At 38.5% G+C, this 24,169-nt stretch overlaps 2 protein-coding genes across 8 annotated transcripts in view; one reads left to right on the top strand and one right to left on the bottom strand.

Moving 5' to 3' along the window:
- The window catches only part of DEUP1 (deuterosome assembly protein 1), a 98,791-nt gene extending 94,424 nt beyond the window's left edge, over positions 1-4,367 (bottom strand). For 3 of the 6 annotated variants that reach the window (XM_003910546.5, XM_031653032.1, XM_009187095.4), the window contains exon 1: positions 662-1,380. In XM_003910546.5, coding sequence (XP_003910595.2) covers positions 662-759 — 98 coding nt within the window. In that variant the 5' untranslated portion in view covers positions 760-1,380. Of the gene's footprint in view, positions 1-661; positions 1,381-2,085; positions 2,159-3,616; positions 3,738-4,273 lie in introns of those variants that run through there. The other 3 variants (XM_017948854.2, XM_017948855.2, XM_017948853.3) reach the window with 3 other exon arrangements.
- Positions 1-24,169, top strand: part of SLC36A4 (solute carrier family 36 member 4) — a 221,826-nt gene that overhangs the window by 34,246 nt on the left and 163,411 nt on the right. Inside the window, exons 1-2 of one of the 2 annotated variants that reach the window (XM_031653034.1) lie at positions 3,892-4,111; positions 4,938-5,013. The gene's annotated coding sequence lies outside the window, so the exon portion shown is untranslated. Of the gene's footprint in view, positions 1-3,891; positions 4,112-4,937; positions 5,014-24,169 lie in introns of those variants that run through there. The other variant, XM_031653033.1, reaches the window with a different exon arrangement.

Raw genomic sequence — 24,169 nt, forward strand, 5'->3', positions numbered from 1 at the left:
TAGACCAGTAAGTAGCTGACAGTAGACTCTAAATAAGTATCTGTTAAATGTAGGCTGTTCCACAAAACATTACTGTATAGGTAGGTGACATGGTTTAATAAGCTACATAACAAGCCCCTGATGATGAAGTTTTATTGTATTCATGATCTGGATTCATACATACTTCTCAATAGCATGTGGGACTGAGGCAGTGCCAACCTGGGGTCTCCATGGTTTGGAGACCATGGTAGGCAGTGTCTGGCCCCATGTCTACTGTGATCAGTGGAACAATACCTCAGGAAAACCTCTAATAACTCTCATTAACTTGGGGGGTTGTAATTACACCATACCCAAACAAATTATACTGTTCCTTACTAAATTCTAAGTTCTTTAAGGACAAGGTCTCTTTCTTAAATGACTCCATAGCCTTGGATTTGCAGGAGTGAAGTGATAGCTGGTACCCAACCTTAGGTTCAACATCTTCAATCTGCATCTTAACTCTTAGTGCTATCATCACACCACGGACCCAACACATACTCAACCCAGAATCCTAACTTGGCTCTACTATGGATACCAGGCAGGCTGCTCCCTGCATCTCATTGCCACCCATTTCCAACGCAGAAAGGAACACAGGGATTGGAGCCAGGCATATCTGAATTCAAATGCTACTTTCTTTACTAACCTGGTGTATATTCTAGGATGAGCTCCTGCTTTTTTTGGTCTTTCTACCTTTCTGAGGCTGAATGTGGTAGAGGATGCTAGTTTTTCACCAATATCCATTCTTCCTCCTTTGTTCTAGAACTTCTAAGCTTCATCTGATCATACGGTTGCCTAGTTACAGACCATATTTCCCAGCCTTTCTTGCTGTTAGTTGTAACTCTGGGATTAAGTTCTGGCCAATGGAAAATGAACAGAAGTGAGACCTGCCATTTCCATGTTATACTCCTAAAAGAAAATGTCTCACTCTCTCCTCTTGCCCTTCTCCTTCCCTATGGAAGGAGCACAGTCATGATGACAGAGCACACTTATGATGGTAGGAGCTGAAACAACCACTTTGGTCCTAGAGATAGAAATCGTTAGTGAAGATGGCAGAGTTGCCAAACCAATCCTGGTCTGCGCATCTTGGGCGAGCATAGCACCTGTGACAAGTATATGAAACAGAAATAATCTTCAATCTTACTTAAGCTGCTGTTTTTGGAGTCTCTTTGTTATAAGAGCTTAGACTGTACTGTAATATATTTACTTTTCTTAGTTGTAAAACGAGAATAATACCTAGCAGGGCTGTTGTAAGAAGGAGTACGCAGTAGCAGCTAAAAAGTGATAGCTATGATTATTATTCAAACTTGTGCAGCTTTCTTTCAGCCTGACATTAAAGTTATGGTCTGGGCAGAATTTCTGAAAGTGAGACAACTGAAGTGGTGTGACTAGTGCCAAAGTCAGCTGCAATCAAGATTAGGCACTATACAACCACCCCTTTACCCCCTCATTCCCCAAACGCTGTGTTCAGCCAGTGGTCAGTTGGCTAGTGATTGGAAGACAAAACTCTGTGATGCTGGTAGCAGGTAAAGAGTTAGGACAGATATTTGTAAACAGGAATTTGATTTCTACAATGACAAATGCTATACAAATTTTATTTTTATCTCTTCATGAAACTTTTGGTAAAATATCTAGTTCTTGATGATGTTTTTACGGAGTTGGATCTATTCTCAGCCTATGTTTAAGTGTTGAGTTCAGCCTTAAGGGGCAAGAGTAGAGGGAAACTTGAGATAATGCAGCAAAAAAGGAGCAAGCTGTCGAAGAGAGGTTGCATTGTGGTAATGGAAGAGCACATGAGGCCTGCCTCAGCATCCATCACCCTTAGATATTGGACAGTCACTAAGAGTTGGAAAACAGTGATTTTTTGAGTGCAGATCTGTAGTGTCAAAATCAGAAACTCTCACATTATAATTCTTAATTACAGTCACTTGATATTTCCTCTCATCTGCCTCACCAAAAATAATTGGCATATCCTTCTCTTAATAGTAAATTTCAAAATTCATGCGTTCTCAGGAAGTTTTTGGCATAGTTAAGTACATACTTATAAAACAGAAATTTCTTAGCACTTACCCCATTGTATTATGGGCTTGGTTCTCCATGTCAAGAAACTGCTACATCTGGTTTATATTTCTTGATTTTTAATCTGTTAGGGGGAAAATGATCCAAATTCCTAAAATGTTTACATTCATTAACCTATAAAACAGGAAAATTTAGCTACTGGCAAAACCCACTTAGTATGAATTTTTCTGTGTAGTGGCTCTTGATCCTACAAAATATAGAAACTTGAGTTTTCTGTTTTGGTTTTTTGTTTGTTTTTTGAGACGGAGTCTCGCTCTGTCGCCCAGGCTGGAGTGCAGTGGCACGCTCTCAGCTCACTGCAACCTCTGCCTCCCGGGTTCTAGCGATTCTCCTGCCTCAGCCTCCTGAGTAGCTGGGACAGGCAATTGCCACCACGCCCGGCTAAGTTTTGTATTTTTAGTAGGGATGGGGTTTCAGCATATTGATCAGGCTGGTCTCAGACTCCTGACCTCGTGATCTGCCCACCTTGGCCTCCCAAACTTGAGTTTTTTTGTTTAGCGACCCCTATGCATTTATGATATTGACTTAGTGATGAATTGAAATATGTGGTACTGACTAAAATGAGCATCCATTTACTACTTATTGAATAATAGCTTGGTACTATATTGTCTGCAAAGGACTCAGTACATGAGAATGAGTAAAACAGAATTCCCATTAAAAGAGAAATTCTAGCCAGATGTTCTCAAACTTTCTATTCTTGTGGATCCAATAAAGGTGTGCCTTTATTTGAGTACATTCTTTCTTTGGCCCTCTCTGGGTTTTGTTAGGATGAATATAACTATGAGATTTAAGACAAAAAGGCTACGAATGCCTTTAAAAAGAAATCTTGAAATTCTTCAATGGCTCTATGGGCACTGGCTCACCTCTTGACAAAATAGGGACGTTAGTATTTGCCTAAAGTAAAAAAAAAAATGTTTTTCTCAGTAACAAAATTATAGTTAAAAAATAATCTATGACGATAACTGGAGAAAGTATTGAGAAGGACTTCAACTCCTCCGAATCACTGAATAAAAGTCAATTAAAGAGCATTCAAGGAGGTAGAAAGAGGAGGAAGATTCGAGCTCACATCACTTCCAAACCGAAGAGTTTAGGAGAGACCCTGGAACTGTGTGTGGGACAGAGCAGAGAGGAGCAAGGGATGGTGAAGGAAAACGTGACCAGAACGCGCAGACCTATAAATGGTTTTGTAGATTCTCAAATCTCTCACTTAAACGTCAGGGAAACTGAGGCACAGACAAGCTAAGTGGCTTGCCCAAGGCCACACGACTAAAGCCCAGGCCTTCTAACTTAGGGCGCAGCTCTGCTCTGGATATGCATGGGTGGGCCTCCCCTCCCAGCCTCTGTCCCCGCGCCACGCGCCCCTCCAGGACCCGCGCTCGGTTCAAGCCCAGCTTCCCGCAGAGCGGCCGCCCTTTTGGGATCCCCCTGTCCCGCTCAAGGACCCGCGCCAGCCCGGGGGACAGCCTGGCCTTTGGGTGAGAGTCAGGGGCCAGGCGGGGCCGGGAAGGCCAAGAGCCATTACCTGCGCTGCGCGGCGCTCGCCCGAGAGGTCTGAGGCCGGGGGCGCAGGACCGCGTAGGTCACCTCCCACCTGGCCAGGCCCGCCCCAAGGGGCCTTGCCACCCGCCTCTGCGCTCCCGCCGCCTGGGCCCTCCTGCCGCGCGACCAACCAGGCAGTTGGGCCTCTCCCTCCCAGCGCTCAGCGCCGCCGCTTGTTGCCATGGGGACGTCGCGGCCCGAACTCGTGGCCGTCGGAGTGGGGGATGGGCGCGGCGGCGGTAGGCGCTGCCCTGTGGGGGTTCCTCGGCTGCCTTCAACCTCGCCCTGCGCGAGCGCGACCTCGCTATCCCGCAGTTATGCGTCCAGTGCCCCCTCTATTCTGGGTCCTTTCCTCTTTGTAGTCCCACTGCCCTACCTCAGGGCCCGGCACCCAAGCTGCAGCCCGGAAATACTGGTTGAATGAATGAACCAAAGAGATCACGAAGGAACTGTAAACAGCTGGGAGTTCATCATCCAGGTTCTTTAAATCCCCTTGGCCCTCTTTCCTCTTACTCAAATTTGAAGTGGTATGAGAAAGAAATAAACTTGGGGTAAAGAGAACTGCTTTTCTCTCTGTGCACCCTAGTGTCTTCCAGCTGGGAGGAGCTGGATTTCATGCTCTAACAGCATCTGCTTGTACCTGGCTTTCCAAGCGCGATGGGTCCTTAAAAAACTGCTAGTCAGGCGAGCGGACAGTGTTGCCTCCCTTCAGGGAGAAGGGAAGAGCTTCTAAAAGAAGCTGGAACGAAACTCAATGGGACTGACTCCGGATTCTTTCCTTTTTCCACCAAATTCCAAGAGTCATTGATGACAGAATTTCTGTCTCTCTTCATTTCATAGAGGAAATAATAGGAAAGAATATATATTTTCCAACTGACATCTCGAGCGATTTGTTTTAAGCACTTGAATTTTGTGTTTGATTTATTTTAACCAAAGAATTCCTTCCTAATACATGGAGGCGACTACTTAATTCTTAAAGTCTTTTATTTGCACTTTACTTTCATCACTTTAACGCTAATTTGCTACTTCAATATTCCATGAATTTAATGCGCATCTACATCCCTCCGTCCAGGTTCCAACTGAATTTTATAAAACCATCATGCTGTTTCTTGACAAATTGAGCTTCATAGATGAATTGTATATAGTCACCTGGGATATTAGTTCTAATAAGTGTTTCATAGCTCTCATGTTTGCATGAAGAGGGTGACTGTGTTATCTTAACTTGAAACTTTTCATTATTCTGAAAACTCTTAGTTATTCTTGTCTGAATTGAATGGGTCAATGTATTTTTTTTCTAACCCAAGGAACGGAAAATGGAACTAGCAACGAAATTTAATGAAATCTCAGAATGCCCAAGATCACTAAGGCTATGTAACATTGGTAAGTACTTCCATGCTCATTATTTCTTTAGAGGCTCAGAAATACACTCAGCAAGTGTATCAGGTGTTATTTATAGCTCCTTTCAGAAGATTAGGAAACCCAGGCTTAGAGAGAATGAAGGATGTGTCCATGGATTTGTCCATCTATTTGCACTTGAAATGGATGATACCTCAAGATATAAACCTAGATCATCTTACTCCAAATCCAGTGTTCTCCAAACATTAAGCTTGAGTTGGTTTCTTTAGCAGTCAGGATCTTCCTTAGCAAACTGTAGGTTTCATGTTTTCACATGGAAGAATAGGTGCAGGGGAATGCTTGCAAAAACATGTGAGAAGACACATACTATAATGGATTTTAGGAAAATTTAAATATAGAATAGGAACATCCCATTCAATTTAATACAAATAAAGGTTTTCATTTCAGGATGAGAGTTAAGATTTAAAATGCAAATACCTGTCCCCTACCCTGCTAGGAAGAAGTAACAGTAAAGACCTGAATTCACCTTGAAATGTCCTTATTATTAGATATTTTCAGGTAAGTTTGTTTTGAAAGGGATGAGACCAGGAAGGCCCCAGTCTAAAGGATAGGAAGCGTGTGGCCAGGGTGGAAATCTTCCTAAACAGGGTTAGTGAGAAGTGACAAGAGAGCTTAGTCATGAAAGAAAATCAGAGGACATGGCAAAGTAAGGATAAGATAAAATGTAACCAGAAATGGTCAAAGGAGAATATAGGGGGCATAAATAGATGAAGAATAAGGATGACCTATGGAAGAAAAGCTAAAGGACCAATTATAGGGAATAAATAATGAAGCAATAGGCTAAACCTTTAAAAAATAAAAACCTTCATAACAAAATCATTTCGTGGGAAAATTTATAATAGCAATATAGTAAATGAATGTGCAACTTTAACATATGCGTGGCTATATAAAATAACTTCGTGTCTGTCTTTATATCAACAAGGAAATATTATTTTTATGTTTTAAAAAAGTTTGAAAATTACATATATACATTATAATTTTAAAAACTAAGTATATCCTTATGCATAGAGCATACTTAAAAATTTTTTTTAAAACAATTATAATGAAATAATCATAGAACTGAAGAAACTATAGAGGAGATACAGTCTAACCCAGGGGTCCCCAACCCGTGGGCTGCATACTGGTACTGGTCAGTGGCCTGTTAGGAACTTGGCCGCACAGCAGGAGTGGGCAAGCAGCGGGCAAGCATTACGGCCTGAGCTTCACCTCCTGTTGGATCAGTGGCGGCATTAGATTCTCATAGAAGCATGAATCCTATTGTGAACTGCACATGCCAGGGATCTAGGTTGTGCACTCCTTATGAGAATCTAATGCCTGATGATCTGGCATGGAACAGTGTCATCCTGAAACCATACCCTCTGGTGCCAAAAAGGTTGGAGACTGCTGGTCTAACCTCTTCATTTTGGATGTGAAGAAACTCAGATCCAAAGAGTTATAATTATTTGATTAGTTTCATTGGTAGTTAATGGCAAACATTTTCAAAGGAATTTTCTGGAGATGCTTAATACACATTCTAGTTGAGAAAATAACCATTCAGCAGGAAGAGATTCACTATTTAGAACTAAGATCACCTAGAGCAGCACTGTCCGATGGAAATATAATGCAAGTCACTTGTATAATTTTAAATATTCTAGTAGTCAAATTTTAAAAAGTAAAAAACAGATGAAATATATTTCATCTAATATATCTAAAATGCTAAAATATCATTTTAACACCTAGTCAATATAAAAATTATTGAGATATTTTATATATTTTTTCATACTAAGTCTTCAAAATCTGATGCATAGTTTTTACTTAAAGCTCAATCAGTTCATTCTAGCCACATGTAGGTGCTTCATAGTCACACATGACTGGTGGCTATTATGCTGGACAGGGAAGCTGGAGAATATGGGTGCTTGGTCAATGTCCTAAAGCCCTTCATTAAAGTGTGAAGGGCCATGCAAAGAGAGAGATTCTTAATTATTTGGGTGTGATTTGAGAGAGATTTTGTAAGTGTCCTGCCTCAGCACCCTTACCAACCTGCTCTGGGCTGGGATAGGCATTAGACGTCTGAAGAGAAAGGCATAAATTTGAGCCCTTAACCAGGCAGCATGAGGCCTTTCATTGTGTCATGCCTGCTAGGCCTGTCAATCATCACTATCAGGGCTGCTTCTCCTCCTGATGGGAATTTAGAAGCACCAGCTTTCACTTCAGGATCAGAAAACAAAGCCAAATTCTTTGAAAAATGGCTATCATGATTTTTAAAATTCTCTACTTTTACTTTTTATGGACTTTAGTGTTTCGACACTGTGGTTTTGAAAATGTCATCCTCTTTCGGATGTTAAGGGGAACTAAAGGAGAAAGATTTTTGTATAGTCGTGAGCTAAAGTTTTAAAGATGTAATACTTACTTCCTGGAGCCAGTCATGGCTAGGACAATGTTGAAGTGAAAGGGTCCTAATGGGAAAAACAAATTTGTAACCAGAGAGGAAAGTTGGGCCTGCCTGCTTAATGGCCTCTTTTCACTTGGGTCAACTTCTTCTCTGAGCTCAACTCAAACCTGAAAGCAGAAACCTTTCAGGTCACTAGCTAATATGATAGTGAGAAATTACTAGGTCAAAATCAAGGAAAAGACATGAACCTACAGAAGTGAGCCCAGCACTTAAGGCTGCTTTTGAAGGCATTTGTTGCTCTGGAAGGAACAGGTGCAAAACTGAGCAGCTGTTTGATAGTTTTGTGAAAAAAAGGGGCAGAAGGCAAAGCCTGGGCTCCATAAATAAATAAACACCCCCTGTCTTTAAGCTGGGGCTTCAGAGGACTTTGCCCTCATGAAAATGGTGAAGCAGAAATAAATCAGTACTCCTACTGACTTGCAGCCAGCTTGCAATCATCTGTAATTTGGGACAACCTCCATCTTTGAACTCAGAATAGGGTGGTACTAGACTGGTAGATTAAGATACCTGGAAGAAGCAAGCAGAAATTTTCCTAAAAATAACTTCTCAAATACAAAGGCCAGAACAAAAAGAAAAATAGAAATTCCAAAACTAGAAAATAATTACTAATAACCAAAAATAAGAACACAACAGATATGAATAATGATAGATTTGGTACAGGTGATGGGATAACTTGTGAACTGGAAAACAGAAGAAAGTATCCAGATTGTAGAGAAAATAAAAATAATAAAATATTTTAGTATGAAGGTTTTTATAACTTTGGTACTTATTAACAGAATTATTTGTTGTTATGAAAGTAAAAATGGATAATATATGTGCAAGTATTTAATACATGCCCTGGCACATAGGGAGAACTCAAAAAGTATTTGTTGAATTTGAAATTTTAAAAAATTAATTTGTTGATTTCGCAGGTAATCTCTGTCATCTTATATAATTTCCATTTATTTGCCAAAATGTTCAAGCTTCTATTTTATTTTTTGTTTCAACTTTTAAAGCATATTAATAATAATTTTCTATTTTATTTTGCTTGTTATGATCCCAGTCTCTAAAATATTTTGGATCGATTACTGCTAGCTCTTACCCATGTTGCCTTGTTTTCTTGTGTGGGTTTATAATTTTTGACTATGAGATACTTTTGAGGGGGAGCTTTATTTCTGGGACATCTTTGAGGCCAGGATGGAGGCTGAATCTTTTGATTTTGAATTTTCTTTTGAGAATTGTCTGGGGTCATGACAAACTCCAAACTGCTTTACATTAATTTTTTTACAGGAGGTTTTCTAGACAAAACAGGTAATATGATGAATGAAAAATTAGTGTTAGAATCAGCTTATGATACAAATTTCCAAAACTTGTTTTTCCTTTTCTTAGTTTTTCTTCACCCAGTGCCAAAGTCAAAATAGGCATGTTTTCTACTGTTCAATATTTCTGCCTTTTTAAAAAAAAATCAGGTTTTTATTTTAGAACAGTTTTAGATTTATATAAAATTATTAGCATAGTACAGAGGGCTCCCATCTACCCCACATCCAGTAGCCTCTATTATTAACATCTTACATTAGTCTGATCTATTTGTTACAATTAATAAACTGATACTGATAAGATTAACCAGAATACATACTTTATTCAAATTTTCTTGGATTTTACCTAATGTCCTTTCAGTTGCAGGACACCACACTAAATAATGGTCATGTCTCCTTAGGCACATTTTGGCTGTGACAGTTTTCAAGAGTTTTTTTTAATGATCTTGGCAGTTTTGAAGAGTGCTGGTTAGATATTTTATGGAATGTCCCTTAATTGAAATTTGTCTGCAGTTTTTCTCATGATTAGATTGGAAGGAAACTCACAGAAATTAACTGCCATTTTCATCACATTGTATCAAGGGCACATACTATCAACTTGATTTATTATGACTGTTGATGTTGACCTTGATCATCAGGTTGAGATGGTGTTTGTCAGTTCTCTCCACTGTAAAGTTACTGTTTCCCTCACTTCCTTTTTGAATGGAAGTCATTGTGTGCAGCACACACTTCAGGAGTAGGGAGTTATGCTCTGCCTTCCAAAGGGTAAAGTACATATATCAACTATTTGGAATTCTGCATGGAAGATCTGTCTATCTCCCCCATTTATTTATATCAGTATGGACTCATGGATATTTATTGTATACTTTGAATTATAATCCAAAGTTACTTTGCTTGAGAAAATAAAAAAATTGAGTTTCTCAAATTATTCCAGCTGTGGTCATTGGGAGCTCTTCCAGTTGGCTCCTATGTTCCTTTGACATACTCTCATCACTGTGGAATTTTTGTTTTTGAGAACTTCATTACTTTCTATCATTATAAGATGTCCCAGTGTCATCTTGTATATCCTGCTCCGGCAATCAGCTCTTTCTTCAGGGAGCACTTATTAACAATGAATTAGAAACCAGTATCTGGGCACTAGGAATGCTCCTTGCTGCTTGATTGTTCTTGTTCCTAAACCCTCTCAGCTGACAGAACAAGGAAATATATTTATGTAATACTGACCCTTGTATATATAAATAACTCTAAGTATTTCTATATGTAGCCATTTATATCTAAACAACCGTGAGTTTATCTAAGCTAAACATGAGTTCACACTGTTATCTCCAACTCTGTTACACAGATCATTCTAGCTTCTTCCCCTTACTTACCTGTAAATTCCTGCTCCAATGCTAAAAAAGTGGCTTCCCATCATCCGCCATCCATTTACTTAACTGCACAAATGCAGTATAGGTGTATAACAGTATCAGAATTGTTCACCTGTACCATACGGAAGAGGACATTATCAATTAAAGTACAGTGCATATATATAGTAAATGCTGCCTTTAGCCTCAATAGATTTGACTCATTTCCAAAGTTACTTAAATCAGTACCTTCTCCATCTTCCTCGTTTAGTGAGGTTGTTTTACAAATCTATAACACAGTTAGGATGTTTTGTCACATTCTCCATTCTCTTTTGGGATCTCCTGGCCTCCTGAATATTTTTTTAAATTTGCATACACTAAGGTTCACTATTTGTGCCTCATTTACTTTTTTTTGAGACAGGGTCTTGGTCTATTGCCCAGGCTGGAGTGCAGTGGCATGATCTCAGCTCACTGCAGTCTTGACCTCCTGGGCTCAGGCAATCCTCCCACCTCAGCCTCCTGAGTAGCTGAGACCACAGGCATATGCCACCATGCTCAGCTGATTTTGTTTCTCTTCTGTTGAGACAGGTCTCTCTGTGATGACCAGGCTGGTCTTGAACTCCTGAGTTCAAGTGAATCATTCTGCCTCAGCCTCCCAAAGTTTTGGGATTACAGGTGGGAGCCACTGTGCCTGATCTTATTTACTTTTATAGTGAAGGTAACCTTTTGGAATCCCAGTTTTATGCAGAAGTTTGTTGGAATCCTCACCTGGGCTGGTCTTGGGCCCTATGTCCTATTATTATCCTTCTGCATGTAGCCACCACAGTGTAAGCAGAAACACTCAGAGCAGAAGTTTCTTTTAGCATTCACTCCCTTGTGGGGGTTCTTCTTACTTCTCACATAACTTAGGTTATGAAATCTATTGATTCTATTATTTCACTCCAACTCAGTAAGATATTTGCATTTTTATAATGTTTTACTTGTTTCAGTTAGATTTTTCCGAGTATCTAATCAAACATGCTACCAGAAATGGAAGTCCTTTTTACATTATTTAATTTAAAAAAAATTTCATTATCTATAAACATCTTTTAAGTTTCCTCAGCTCTTTATTTTTGGAAACAAAAAGGGGAAAATTATGAATGGGTTAAATAATGATTCAAGATCCGATTCCATTTGTTATAAATAGTGATGTTAGAGAAAAGTTAAAGAATACAACATAGCCACTTATAAAAATAAGAGAACATGTCTTTAAAATACATTTAGAATAAGAATTTTGTATTAGGAAATTCAACTGTTATTTTTGTTGTTATTATTTAATTTTACTGTAATGACTTCCATGAATTGAGAATTACTTTCTGTATATCTCTGAGTGTCATGTTTTCTGGTTACCCTATAAACAATGTTAATATGCAGTTGGCTGAATAAAACTGAGCTAGAAATACATAAGCAAATACTTTAAACAAATATTAATAAATAAACATTCTGTCATTATCTTGAGACTGTGGCACCTGTTTTAGAGAGATACCAATGTTTTATCCATTTTAGTGTCAGCCTTCAGTGATCAGGTGGAACAACATGCAGACTGAAGAAAAATGACTCTCAGTATCCTCATTACTTAGGTTTGTGCTGTAAGACCACTCATCATGTTGCCACCATTATGCCTTTTTTGTTTTTGTTTGTGGTATAAAGCATGTTAGCATTGTTGCTGCTGCTGTTGAATATATGTGGTAATACCTATTATAAAACATTATTTTAGGACACATCTGAGGAACATGAGCTTGCCACATACAGTAGAAAATAACAACAACAATTTTCTCTTTTCCTTTTCCCAGACTAAGATTATAAAACTCTTAGACATGTCTCAGTTGCTTACACATGAAACCTAGTTCATAATGTCCTCACATACAGTACCATTTATTCCCCATATGGTTGCACTTCGACGTGCAATGATTTTATATAAGCCTTGTTAGAAAACAACTTTTGATAATTTAGGGGAGTTATCTTCTCTAAAGAGTAAATTTACATCATTCTTTTGGAACATTTCAGAATGTCACCTGAAAAGTATACCTATCTTCAGTCTGCGGCGACCTCAACACCCAGAAACTCAGATTATCTCTGAAAGTGTGTAAATTGCTTTGTAAAGAAGGCATCAGTCTCATTATCACAGTGTGGTGTTAAAATCCACTATGCAGTCCTATTTCTGAACTGACTGGGAGAAATTCCTCAACTTGACATAAATCCTCAGATGATAGAGACTAATCATTGTGAGAAGAAACCACATTTCCTTTTTTTCTCTTTTCATGATTAAATGTTTCAATTGCATTTTCTCATTTTAAGTGGGTATCAGTCATTTGCCTGTTGATAGCTGAATTAAGTTTGTAAACCATGAAGGAAAGGAAAATGTTCTTTCATCTTAGTTAATCTTTTTCATTCCAGTAGTGATTGAAAAAAGAATCAATAGCAGTAAGCCCTCCAGGCAGGAAAAATATTTAATTTCATTGTACATCTTTTAAAATTGTGAATTTTCTTTTCTTGAATCTTCCTTTTTTTTTGAACATACAATATGAGAAAACAACTCTACAAATGATTTATTTGTAAGAAAGCCAGCTGAGCATTGTAGAAAGAATATGGACTTTGCATTCAGACAACAAGAATTTGAATCCCAAATCTGCCTTTTACTAGCTAAATGACTATGGCTAGCTTACTTGCCCTAATCAAAAATTAGTTCCCTTGTTTCTATAGTGGGGAATAGCAATACTTATAGGACTGTAGTAAAGATTAAATTAGGTCAGTTATGTATATAACATACCTATCATGTAGCATCATTATTGTTATTGCTATTATTTATTATATAACTATTATGTTGTTTTAAAAAATATTGAGAGAGAAAAAGTATATGGATGCATTTAGAAACAAATTAGCCGGAACAAGTTGTAATGATAAAGACCTTACCCAGAAGACACTTGACTGGTATATATTGAACAGTGATAAAGGGGAAGTGAAAAGATAATTACATTAATTGGTTGCTAAAGTATTTTTGCCCAAATGAAAGTCAAAACTAGGGGGTTAAGTGAAGACTTTCTGCATGTCTGAAATTTATATATTCACTCATTCATTTATTCAAAACTGCATATTTATGTAACATTAACATATGCTCGGCATTGTGGAAGAAGAAAGATGAAGGGTTAGGAGCATGCAAAGAGAATTCCATCTAAATAATTATAGTACTTTTTCCAAACCAAGAACATACAAAAAGATGTTCACTGTCAACAATAGTTAAATAATATAAATTAATAAAATTATAAGATACCTTCTCTCATAGGATTGCAAAAAATTAGAAAGACTAGTAACATTTAAAATTGGCAAAGATATAGGCATACTGTCATCTACTGTTTGGAGGTATGTAAATTATTACATTATTTTTGGCAATATTTGAGTAATTTGAAAATATTTATCTAAATTTAAAATGTGCATAGCCAGCAATTCTAAGAATTTATCTTATAGAAATAATATCATGGGAAATAATATCTTACAGAAATAATATCTTACAGAAAACATAATGATATGTTTTCTCTTTAGGGAGAGAGAGAGAGACAGAGAGGTTTGCTGCAGTGTTGTTTATAATCACATAAAAGGGAAGGAGGAGTGCAACAGAATAGTATATTCCTATATTTACACTCACATGTCTGTTGGCAGAGGACCTTAGTCCCTCACAACATGGACCTCTCCATAGGGCTAACTGAGCATCGTTATGCCATGGCAACTGACTTCTTGCAGAGAAAGTCATGTAAGAGAGAGAAAGATATATGCTGCCACCACAAAAAAATAATAAGTATGTGAGGTAATGCATATGTTGTTTAGCTTAATTTAGTCATTCTACAATATATACGTATTTAAAAACATGTTGTACACGGTAAATATATATAATTTTTATTGGTAGTTTAAAAACTAATTAAAAATAAAGAAAGCTGCAATACCGTTTATGACCTAGTCTCAGAAGTCACACAATATCATTTCTACAACATTCTGTTAATTAGCACTGAATCCCCAAATCCAGTCTAAGCTCAAGAGGTGGCAAATTAGGCGTCAGTTTTTGGAGGGAGAGGTGTTGAATAATCTATGGACATATTTTAAAACTTTTCCTCTTTGTCCTCTGGCTACAAATTATTTACATTCTTCATATATGGAAAATATATTCACCCTCTTCCATACCAACTCCCAGTGCCAAGTCTTAATCTTTTACAGCATCAGCTAAAAGTCTAGAAATTTGCCATCTTAATCAGACCTAAATGTGAATGCGGCTTCTCTAGTGTTGTTTTTTAAGTGCAGCTCCTTGAGTACAGTTCCTTTTAACTCAAGTCCTGTGGGTTTAAGAGACAAGTTACCCACATACTCATCCAACATGCATAAGATAACTGTAGACAATCCTATTCAAGGAGTGGAAAAATGGGAAGCCTAAAGCAATCACTGGTCCATAGCAATTCTGAAATCCACCCAGGCACATGTTCAATGTTTCTTGATTCTAACTCAAGGAACTTCCTAGGAATGGTTCTCCATGGCTCTTGGCTGTACCCTTTGGTTTATTGGTTCCCACCTCTGATTAATCTGTCCTTCCCCTTGAAAGGTAGACTGTTTTGGAGCTGTGCAGTTTTCTCAGGAAAAGTTTGGAATTTCCAATGCCTCCTTTCATTGTGTCTTATCTCTATTCCCTTCAATCTAAGCTGATGGTATTTCTGTCAATATCATTATTTTTAGAAACTTTCTGAATCCCCTACGAACCTTATTCAAGCTCACTTCATTAGACAAAAGTCATACCCCAAAACATTTTCAAGGAAAGTTCTTCTCTACTTTGGGCTTCTGCTGAACTGTGGAAGGACAATACCTTCAAGCTTGTTCAAAACTCTGTTGTTTCACTGAGTGGTTCTCAGAGGCACCACCTTACCTCTTTCTGAGATTGTAAACAAAGTATTGTGCAGCCACACTCTCATCTTCATCTCTGGAACATATCTTTCCATCAGTGCCCTGAATTTGATTTTTGCTGGGAAGCCATGACTTTATTTTAGGTTTGTTTGCCATCTAGAGATGGTGAAGATTTTCAAAACCATCAAGTAATGGCTTCTCACATTTAGCAATTCTTCTTTTAGTTTATCTCCTTCCTCTCTGTTGTTTCACTGAGTGGTTCAAGAAGAAACCAGGTGAAATATTCAGCACTTTGCCCGGCTATCTCTTTAGGAAGATCACTCAGTTCATTAGGTACATTTTCTACTTTCCACATTACCACAAGTGATAGTATTGCAAAATTTCTGCCACTACATCCCAAGGATCCCTTTTCTTCAGGTTCCAATAAGCTTATTCTTACTTTTCTTTTGGCTTTTACCCTTAGCCTTCCTATAGCCGTCAGGCGTCTATTAACGGTTTCGTTAGGCTTTTTCTAATACTCTCCCTTAAAGCCTTTACAGCTTTTGTCCACATCCAGTTCCAAAGCCACGTCCACAGTTTTATGTATTTATTATGACAGCACCTATTTTGGGGTATCAAATCTGTATCAGTTTTTTTCTGCTGTGTAACAAATTACTCCAAAACACAGTAGCTTGTAACACCATTTATTATGTCACAGTTTCTGTGGGTTAGGCATCAGGGAGCAGCTTATGTGGGTGGTTTTGGCTCAGGGTTTCTCATGAGATTACAGTCAACATGTCAGTAAGGGCTACAGTCATCTTTAGGCCTGAAGGAGGCCCAAGGACCCACTTCCAAGATGGCTCACTCACATACACATTGGCAAAGGGCCACAGTTCTTCATTGGCTATTAACAGGAAGCCTCCATTCCTTGCTATGTTGGCCTTTCCTTACAGCTGCTTGAATGTTCTCATGACATGGAAGTTGGCTCCCCCAAGAGTGAGTGATCTGGGAGAGAAAGCAAGGATTGAGCCACAATGTCTTTTATGATCTAGTCTCAGAAGTCACACACTATAACTTCTGCCACATTCTGTCCATTAGAAGTGAGTCACAATGTTCAGTCCACACTCAGGAGAGGGGGTTAGTTTCTACCCTTTCACCTAGAAAACACTGATATATTATTATGTAAAAAAACAAAGAAAGTTTTATGTCTATATGCATAGCATGATTCTGTTTTGGGAGAAAGCAATCTAACCTTGCATATATGGGTAAAAACATATAGAGTTCTTGAAACCTACAGATCAAAATGTTGATAGTTCTTACATATGTTAGGCAGTTGGAATGAGCCTAGTGAGACATAAGAGAAGAAGAATGAGTTTTAAATATTTTTAAAAAGAAGTAGAATTTATGCATTTTAAACTTTCTACTTGTGTTTTGCCATGTTTTAAAAACTTTCTAAAACAAGCATGTGTAGCTTACACAATTAACAATTGTGTTTACCAAGGGGAGAATGCTCACTCAGCTATAAATGTTAAATTGAGATTGGAGAAGAATGGACATGAGGGCATGATCCACCAGAAATCTCAATATAATAATCAAGTGTTCAAGAGAAAAATAATTTTGTTACTACTGAAGGTCTAATTTGTTCAAAGTAGATAAAATCAGCCATGTAAATTACAAAAACCATAACTTCAGCTCTATCTGCTTTACCACAGAGTAAATGTTGACAAGATTTTAAGATAGAATAGAAAACAAAGGACTTCTGGTTAAAATGGAAACATGGCAGACTGAAATATACTTTACCTACTCTTCCCTCCTGAAACTCTACTACAATGTCAGTAAAGGCTGTGTGTACACACACACATGCACACACACATTTAAGAGACAGAAAGACAGACAGAGAGATAGAGAGAGAGAGAACATAAAAGAGGACAGCAACAATGTAATTTTGACTGCTGAAAAGCTGATGCATGTAAATTGCCTTTGTAGATCAAAAGAAGCTGAAATAGAAGCCCATGAGGAGGAAAGCCAGGGGTTTCCAAAAACAGTCTTGGGAGTTGAAAGCACCAGGTACTTCAGAATGTAAGGGACACAAGTAGAGAAGAAAACAAGAGGATTGATTTAAAATCTACTTAGGACATGGTTTATTTCCCAGATCTGTAGCACCACCTCCAGTCAGGCAACTTTCTCTTTCTGACATTGGCAGAAAATTAGAGGTTTACTCTCTGGAGATGTCAAGCCAGAGAACTCTGGACTTAGGGCATTAGGTAGAGAAGAGAATAAGAATACCATACCAAAAACAGGGAAAGTAGCTGAAAGTCGCTATTCTAAACAATCTCTTCCATGGCTCAGCTTTAGAATTCTGGCAGTCATATTTAAAGGCAGGAGATTGGTGGATTTCTCTAAAAGGAAAATTATCAGCCCAAGAGGAAAGCAAAGCAAAGCAAAGCAAAACAAAACAAAATGTAGACAGTTGGGGAGTCCTTCAATAAAATTGGAGTCAATTATTCTTCAGTGAAGCCCAGTCTTTAATAAGCCCTATTCTCTCTCACACACACAACTGTAAGGCTTCTGTCTCCTTATTGTTGTTATTTTTTAAAATTATTATTTCAGAAATGACGATCTCACTGGTACTATCTCTGTTTCCTTCAGTCTCAAGTGATCCTGGGCTCAAGTGATCCTCCCACCTCAGCCAGGCAAGTGGCTAGAATTATAGGTGCATGCCGCTGCACCTGGCTTGGCTTCTTTCTTAATATGAGCCAAAATAAGAATGACAAGAGATTTAGGAAAAACTTTTAACATCAGAAAGGACCAAACAAAGAAGAAGGTAACATGAACAAAACAAATCATTTAGGAAGCAGAAGGAAAAAAAACTGTAATTATCATCAGGGAAAGAAGAAAAGGTATTACATCCATGACACACACACAAAAAGTTATAAAAAGTCAATATTTGGAAAACAAAATAAAGACCTTAGACATTTAAAAATGTGATGCAAGAAACAAAAATTTAAATGTTCTATGGAAAGGATTAAGAAAATGTCTTAAAAATGTAGAACAACAACAAGAACACAATGTAAAATAACAGAGAAAACATAAAGTCTACATGTCCATCATTTGAATAATATCAATACCAGAAAAAGACCAGAGCAAATGGAGGGGAATATTGTCAAATAAATAATCTAATATTTTTCAGAATGAAAGGATATATTTCCAGATTGAATGAACCCCACCAACTACTCAGCATCTCACATTAAAGCAGACTCATGCAGAATACATACATCATCATGAAATTTCGGAACACTGGGAATATGCAGACCCTAGAAGCATCATGAGTTTTTTAAAAACTCATATACAAAGGATTGAAAATCAGAATATTGTCAGACTTCTAACAGCAAGTTAAACTTAGAAAAATGGAGCAATGTCTTCAAAGTTCTCAGAGAAGATTGTTTCCAACCACTAATCTGTACCCTAACAACTAATAAAATGTGAAGTTAGAATAAGGACAGTTTCAGGCAAGCAAGGTCTCATCGAATTTACATTCTATGCATCATTTCTCAGAAAGCTAAAGGAGGATGTGTTCATTAAGTAAGGAGTAAACTAAGAAAGGGCAAGATATGGAATCCAAGGAACAGGGACCTCACTCAGGAGAGTCAAAGGGAATTCCTTGGGTGACAGCAAAAGAAGATTGCCAAGGCAACAGCTGTGTTGCATCCTTGAATGTAACTGACCCAGATTGAAGAGGAGGACAGAACCTCCAGGAGGAAAGGAAGAAGTAATATGTATAAAATTGAATGATCTTCAATATGTTTGATGTTTTCAGTGGAGATTACAATTCTGTAATAAAATTTAGAATGCATTAATTAAAACTATCAAATGGGAAAAAATAAGATCGTTATTAATTCCAGGGAAAATATAACATTATATAAGAAAGGAATATAATTAACAAAGTACTTGGCTCAGATAAATAATTTTTGCATAGACAAAATAATGTAAGCCCAAATACTAATCTATCTGAAAATATGGTGAGGTGGTTTGGCTGTGTTCCCACTCAAATCTCATCTTGAATTGTAGCTTGCATAATTCCCATGTGTCATGGAAGGGACCCAGTGGGCAGTAATTGAATCATGGGGGCAGGTCTTTCCCATGCTGTTCTTGTGATAGTGAATAAGTCTCATGAGATCTGATAGTTTTATAAAGAGGAGTTCCCCTACACAAGTTCTTTGCCTGCTGCCATGTAAGATGTGACTTTGTTCCTCCTTTGCCTTCTTCCATGTTTATGAGGCCTCCTCAGCCATGTGGAATTGTGAGTCAATTAAACCTCTTTCCATTATAAATTACCCAGTCTCAGGTTTGTCTTTATTAACAGCATGATAATGGACTAATACAGTAAATTGGTACCAGGAGTCCGGGGTGCTGCTGTAAAGATACCCAGAAATGTAAAGGTGACTTTGGAACTGGGTAACAAGCAGAGGTTGGAACAGTTTGGAGGGCACAGAAGAAGACAGGAAGATGTGGGAAAGTTTGGAACTTCCTAGAGACTTGTTGAATGTCTTTGACCAAAATGTTGATAGTGATATGGGCAATAAAGTCCAGGCTGAGGTGGTCTCAGATGGAGATGAGGAACTTGTTGGAAACTGGAGCAAAGGTGACTTTTGCCATGTTTAGCAAAGAGACTGGCAGCATTTTTCCCCTGCCCTAGAGATTTGTGGAACTTTTTTTTTTTGAGACTGAGTCTCACTCTGTGCCAGGCAGGAGTGCAGTGGCACTATCTCAGCTCACTGTAACCTCCGCCTCCTGGATTCAAGCAATTCTCCTGCCTCAGCCTCCCAAGTAGCTGGGACTACAAGCATGCGCCACCATGCCCAGCTAATTTTTGCATTCTTAGTAGAGTTGGAGTTTCACTGTGTTGGCCAGGATGGTCTTGATCTCTTGGCCTTATGATCTGCCCATCTCGGCCTCCCAAAGTGCTGGGATTACAGGCATAAGACAGAGATTTGTGGAACTTTTAACTTGAGAGAGATGATTTAGGGCACCTGGCCAAATAAATTTCTAAGCAGTGAAGTGTTCAAGAATTGACTTGGATACTGTTAAAATCATTCAGTTTTATGTATTCACAAAGATATGGTTTGGAATTGGAACTTATGTTTAAAAGGAAAACAGAGCATAAAAGTTCAGAACATTTGTAGCCTGATTATGCCATAGAAAAGAAAAACCAATTTTCTGAGGAGAAATTCAAGCTGGCTGCAGAAATTTGCATAAGTAATGAGGAGCCAAATGTTAATTCCCAACACAATGGGGAAAATGTCTGCAGGGCATATCAGAGGTCTTTGCTGCAGTCTTTCCCGTCACAAGCTGGGAGGCCTAGGAGGAAAAAATGGTTTTGTGGGCTGGGCCCAGCTCCCCATCCCATCCACTCCAGCTGTGACTAGCTATAATGGTACAGCTTGGGCCATGGCTTCAGAGGGTGCAAGCCCAAGCCTTGATGGCTTTCACATGGTATTGAGCCTACGGGCACACAGAAGTTTGCTGCAGGGATGGGGCCTCCTGGAGAACCTCTGCTAGGGCAGTGCAGAAGGGATGTGTGGAGCCCCCACACAGAGCCTCCACTGGGGCAATGCCTACTAGAGGTATGAGAAGGGGCTCACTGTCCTCCAGGCACCAGAATGGTAGATGCATCAACAGCTTGCATCATGTGCCTGGAAAAGCCAGAGACACTCAATGCCAGCCTGTGAAGACAGCCAGAAGCGGGGGAGTTTACTCTGCAAAGCCACAGAAGAGAAGTTGCCCAAGGCCATGAGAGTCCACCTCTTGAATCAGCATGACCTAGATATGAGATATGGAGTCAAAGGAAATCATTTTGAAGCTTTAAAATTTGACTGCCCTGCTAGATTTCAGACTCCCATGTGGCCTTTAGCCCCTTCGTTTAGGCCAATTTCTCCTGTTTGGAATGAGTGTATTTACCCAGTGTAACCATGTGGAACTGTGAGTCAATTAAATTTATTTTCTTTATAAATTACTCAGTCTCCGGTATGTATTTATTAGCAGCATGAGAATGGACTAATACATATGATATAGCTACATATAAGTGAATGAGAGAAAAGTCTGTGGGGGTATTCAGGGAAGTTATGATGTATCTTCAACAGTGAAGAGTGCCTAGACAATATCTGAAATGCAAAATTAAAAAGTATAGAATAAACTTATTTATTAAAAACATGGAGGCTGCGGTAGGCATTCATCATTTCTTTTAAGGGTGTCCAACATCTTTCGAACAACATCCTTTTTAAACAATTATTTTTAATTTTTATGGGTACATAGTAGCTGTATATATTTATGGGGTATATGAGATATTTTAATACAGGTATACAATACTAATAATCATATTAGTGTAAATGGGATATTCATCACCTTAATCATTTATTATTTCTTTGTGTTATGAACATTCCAATTATACTCTTTTCATTATTTTTTAATGTACAATAAATTATTGTCGACTGTAATCACTTTGTTGTGCTATCAAATGCTGGATCTTATTCATTCTAACTATATTTTTGTACCCATTGACCATCCCTACTTTCTCTCCCCACCCCACTATCCTTCCTAGCCTCTAGTAACCATCATTCTATTTTTTTGTTTGTTTGTTTTTGAGATGGAGTCTCACTTTGTCACCCAGACTGGAGTGCAGTGGCACGATCTCAGCTCACTGCAAGCTCTACCTCCCGGGTTCACGCCATTCTCCTGCCTCAGCCTCCCGAGTAGCTGGGACTACAGGCGCCCACCACCACGCCCGGCTAATTTTTTGTATTTTTAGTAGCGATGGGGTTTCAACGTGTTAGCCAGGATGGTCTCCATCTCCTGACCTTGTGATCCACCTGCCTCAGCCTCCCAAAGTGCTAGGATTACAGGCGGGAGCCACCGCACCCGGCCCATTGTATTTTTTATCTCCATGAGTACAATTGTTTTAATTTTTAGTTCCCACAAATGAGTGAGAACATGTGAAGTTTGTCTTCCTGTGCCTGGCTTATTTTACTTAACATAATGACCTCTAGTTCCACCCATGTTGTTGCAAATGACAGGATCTCATTCTTTTTTATGGCTGAATAGTACTCTACTGTGTATATGTGCTGCATTTTCTTAATCCATTTGTCTGTTGATGGACACTTAGGTTGCTTCCAAATCTTGGCTATTGTGAATACTGCTGCAATAAAGATGGGATTACAGATATCTCTTTGATATCCTGATTTCCTTTCTTTAGGGTATGTAGCTGGCAGTGGGATTGCTTGATCTCATTGTAGCTCCATTTTTAGTTTTTCTGAGGAACCTCCAAACTGTTCTCCATAGTGGTTGTACTAATTTACAATACCATCAACAGTGTACAAGGGTTCCCTTTTCTCCACATTTTCACCAGAATTTATTATTCTCTGTCCTTTGGATAAAAGCCATTTTAACTGGAGTGAGATGCTAGCTCATTGTAGTTTTGATGTGCATTTCTCTGATGATTAATGATGTTGAGCACTTTTTCATATAGCTGTTTGCCATTTGTATGTCTCCTTTTGAGAAATGTCTATTCAGATCTTTTGCCCATTCTTAGTTGGATCATTACATTTTTCCCTATTAAGTTGTTCAAAACTGGAGGAATGACATTAACTGACTTGAAATTATGCTACAACGCTATAGTAACCTATATTCTGGCTATTAGTTTCTTGTCAAATATTCTCCCATTCTGTGGGTTGTCTCTTCTTTGTTAATGGTTTCCTTTGCTGTGCAAAATTTTTTTTTTTTTTTTTTGAGACAGAGTCTCACTCTGTCACCCAGGCTGGAGTGCAGTAGTGTGATCTTGGCTCACTGCAACCTCCGCCTCCTGGGTTCAAGTGATTCTTCTGCCTCAGCCCCCGAGTAGCTGGGACTACAGGCATGTGCCACCACACCCAGCTAATTTTTTTTTTTTTTTTTTTTTTTGTATTTTTAGTAGAGATGGAGTTTCACCATGTTAGCCAGGATGTTCTGGATCTCCTGACCTCATGATTTGCCTGCCTCAGCCTCCCAAAGTGCTGGGATTACAGGCATGAGCCACTATGCCTGGCCAAGATTTTTAACTTGATGTGATCTCCTTTGTCCATTTTTGCTTTGGTTGCCTGTGCTTGTGGGGTATAACTCAAGAAATCTTTGCCCAGTTCGATGCCCTGTAGAGTTTCCCCAATGTTTTCTTTTAGAAGTTTCATAATTTGAGGTCTTAGATTTAAGTATTTAATCCAGTTTGATTTGATTTTTGTATATAGTGAGAAATAGGGGTCTAGATTCATTCTTCTACATATGGATATCGAGTTTTCCCAGCACCATTTATTGAAGGCACTGTCCTTCCCTCAACATATGTTCTTGGCACTTTTGTCAAAAATGAGTTTACTGTGGATGTGTGGGTTTATTTCTGGATTCTCTATTCTGTTCCATTGGCCTATGTGCCTTTTTTTATGCCACTAACATGCTGTTTCGGTTACTATAGCTCTGTAACATAATTTGAAGTCAGGCAGTATTATTTCTCCAGTTTTGTTCTTTTTGCTCAGGATAGTTTTGGCTACTCTGGGTCTTTTCTATATACATTTTAAGATCATTTTTTCTTTCTTGTGATGAATGTCTTTGGTATTTTGATAGGGATTGCGTTGAATCTGTAAATTGTTTTGTGTAGTATGGACATTTTAACAATATTGGTTCTTCCAATCCATGAAGATGGAATAGCTTTCCATTTTTTGGTGTCCTCTTCAACCTCTTGCATCAATGTTTTATAGTTTTTTTTTTTTCACTTTTGAATTTTTATTTAAAAACAGAAAATTCTGAAATGCTTTTATGTGTCTCTTCCAATCAAAGTAAATGATCTTTTAAAAACTTACACAATTTTCAGCTGGGAACAGTGACTCATGCCTGTAATCCCAGCACTTTGGGAGGCCGAGGCAGGTGGATCACCTGAAGTCGGGAGTTGGAGACCAGCCTGACCAACACAGAGAAACCACGTCTCTACTAAAAATACAAAATTAGCCAGGCGTGATGGCACATGCCTGTAATCCCAGATACTCAGGAGGCTGAGGCAGGAGAATCACTTGAACTTGGGAGGCAGAGGTTGCGGTGAGCTGAGATTGCACCATTGTACTCTAGCCTGGGCAACA

The sequence above is a fragment of the Papio anubis genome, chromosome 12 (genome assembly GCF_008728515.1).
Source record: "Papio anubis isolate 15944 chromosome 12, Panubis1.0, whole genome shotgun sequence".
In the NCBI taxonomy this organism is placed as follows: Eukaryota; Metazoa; Chordata; class Mammalia; order Primates; family Cercopithecidae; genus Papio; species Papio anubis.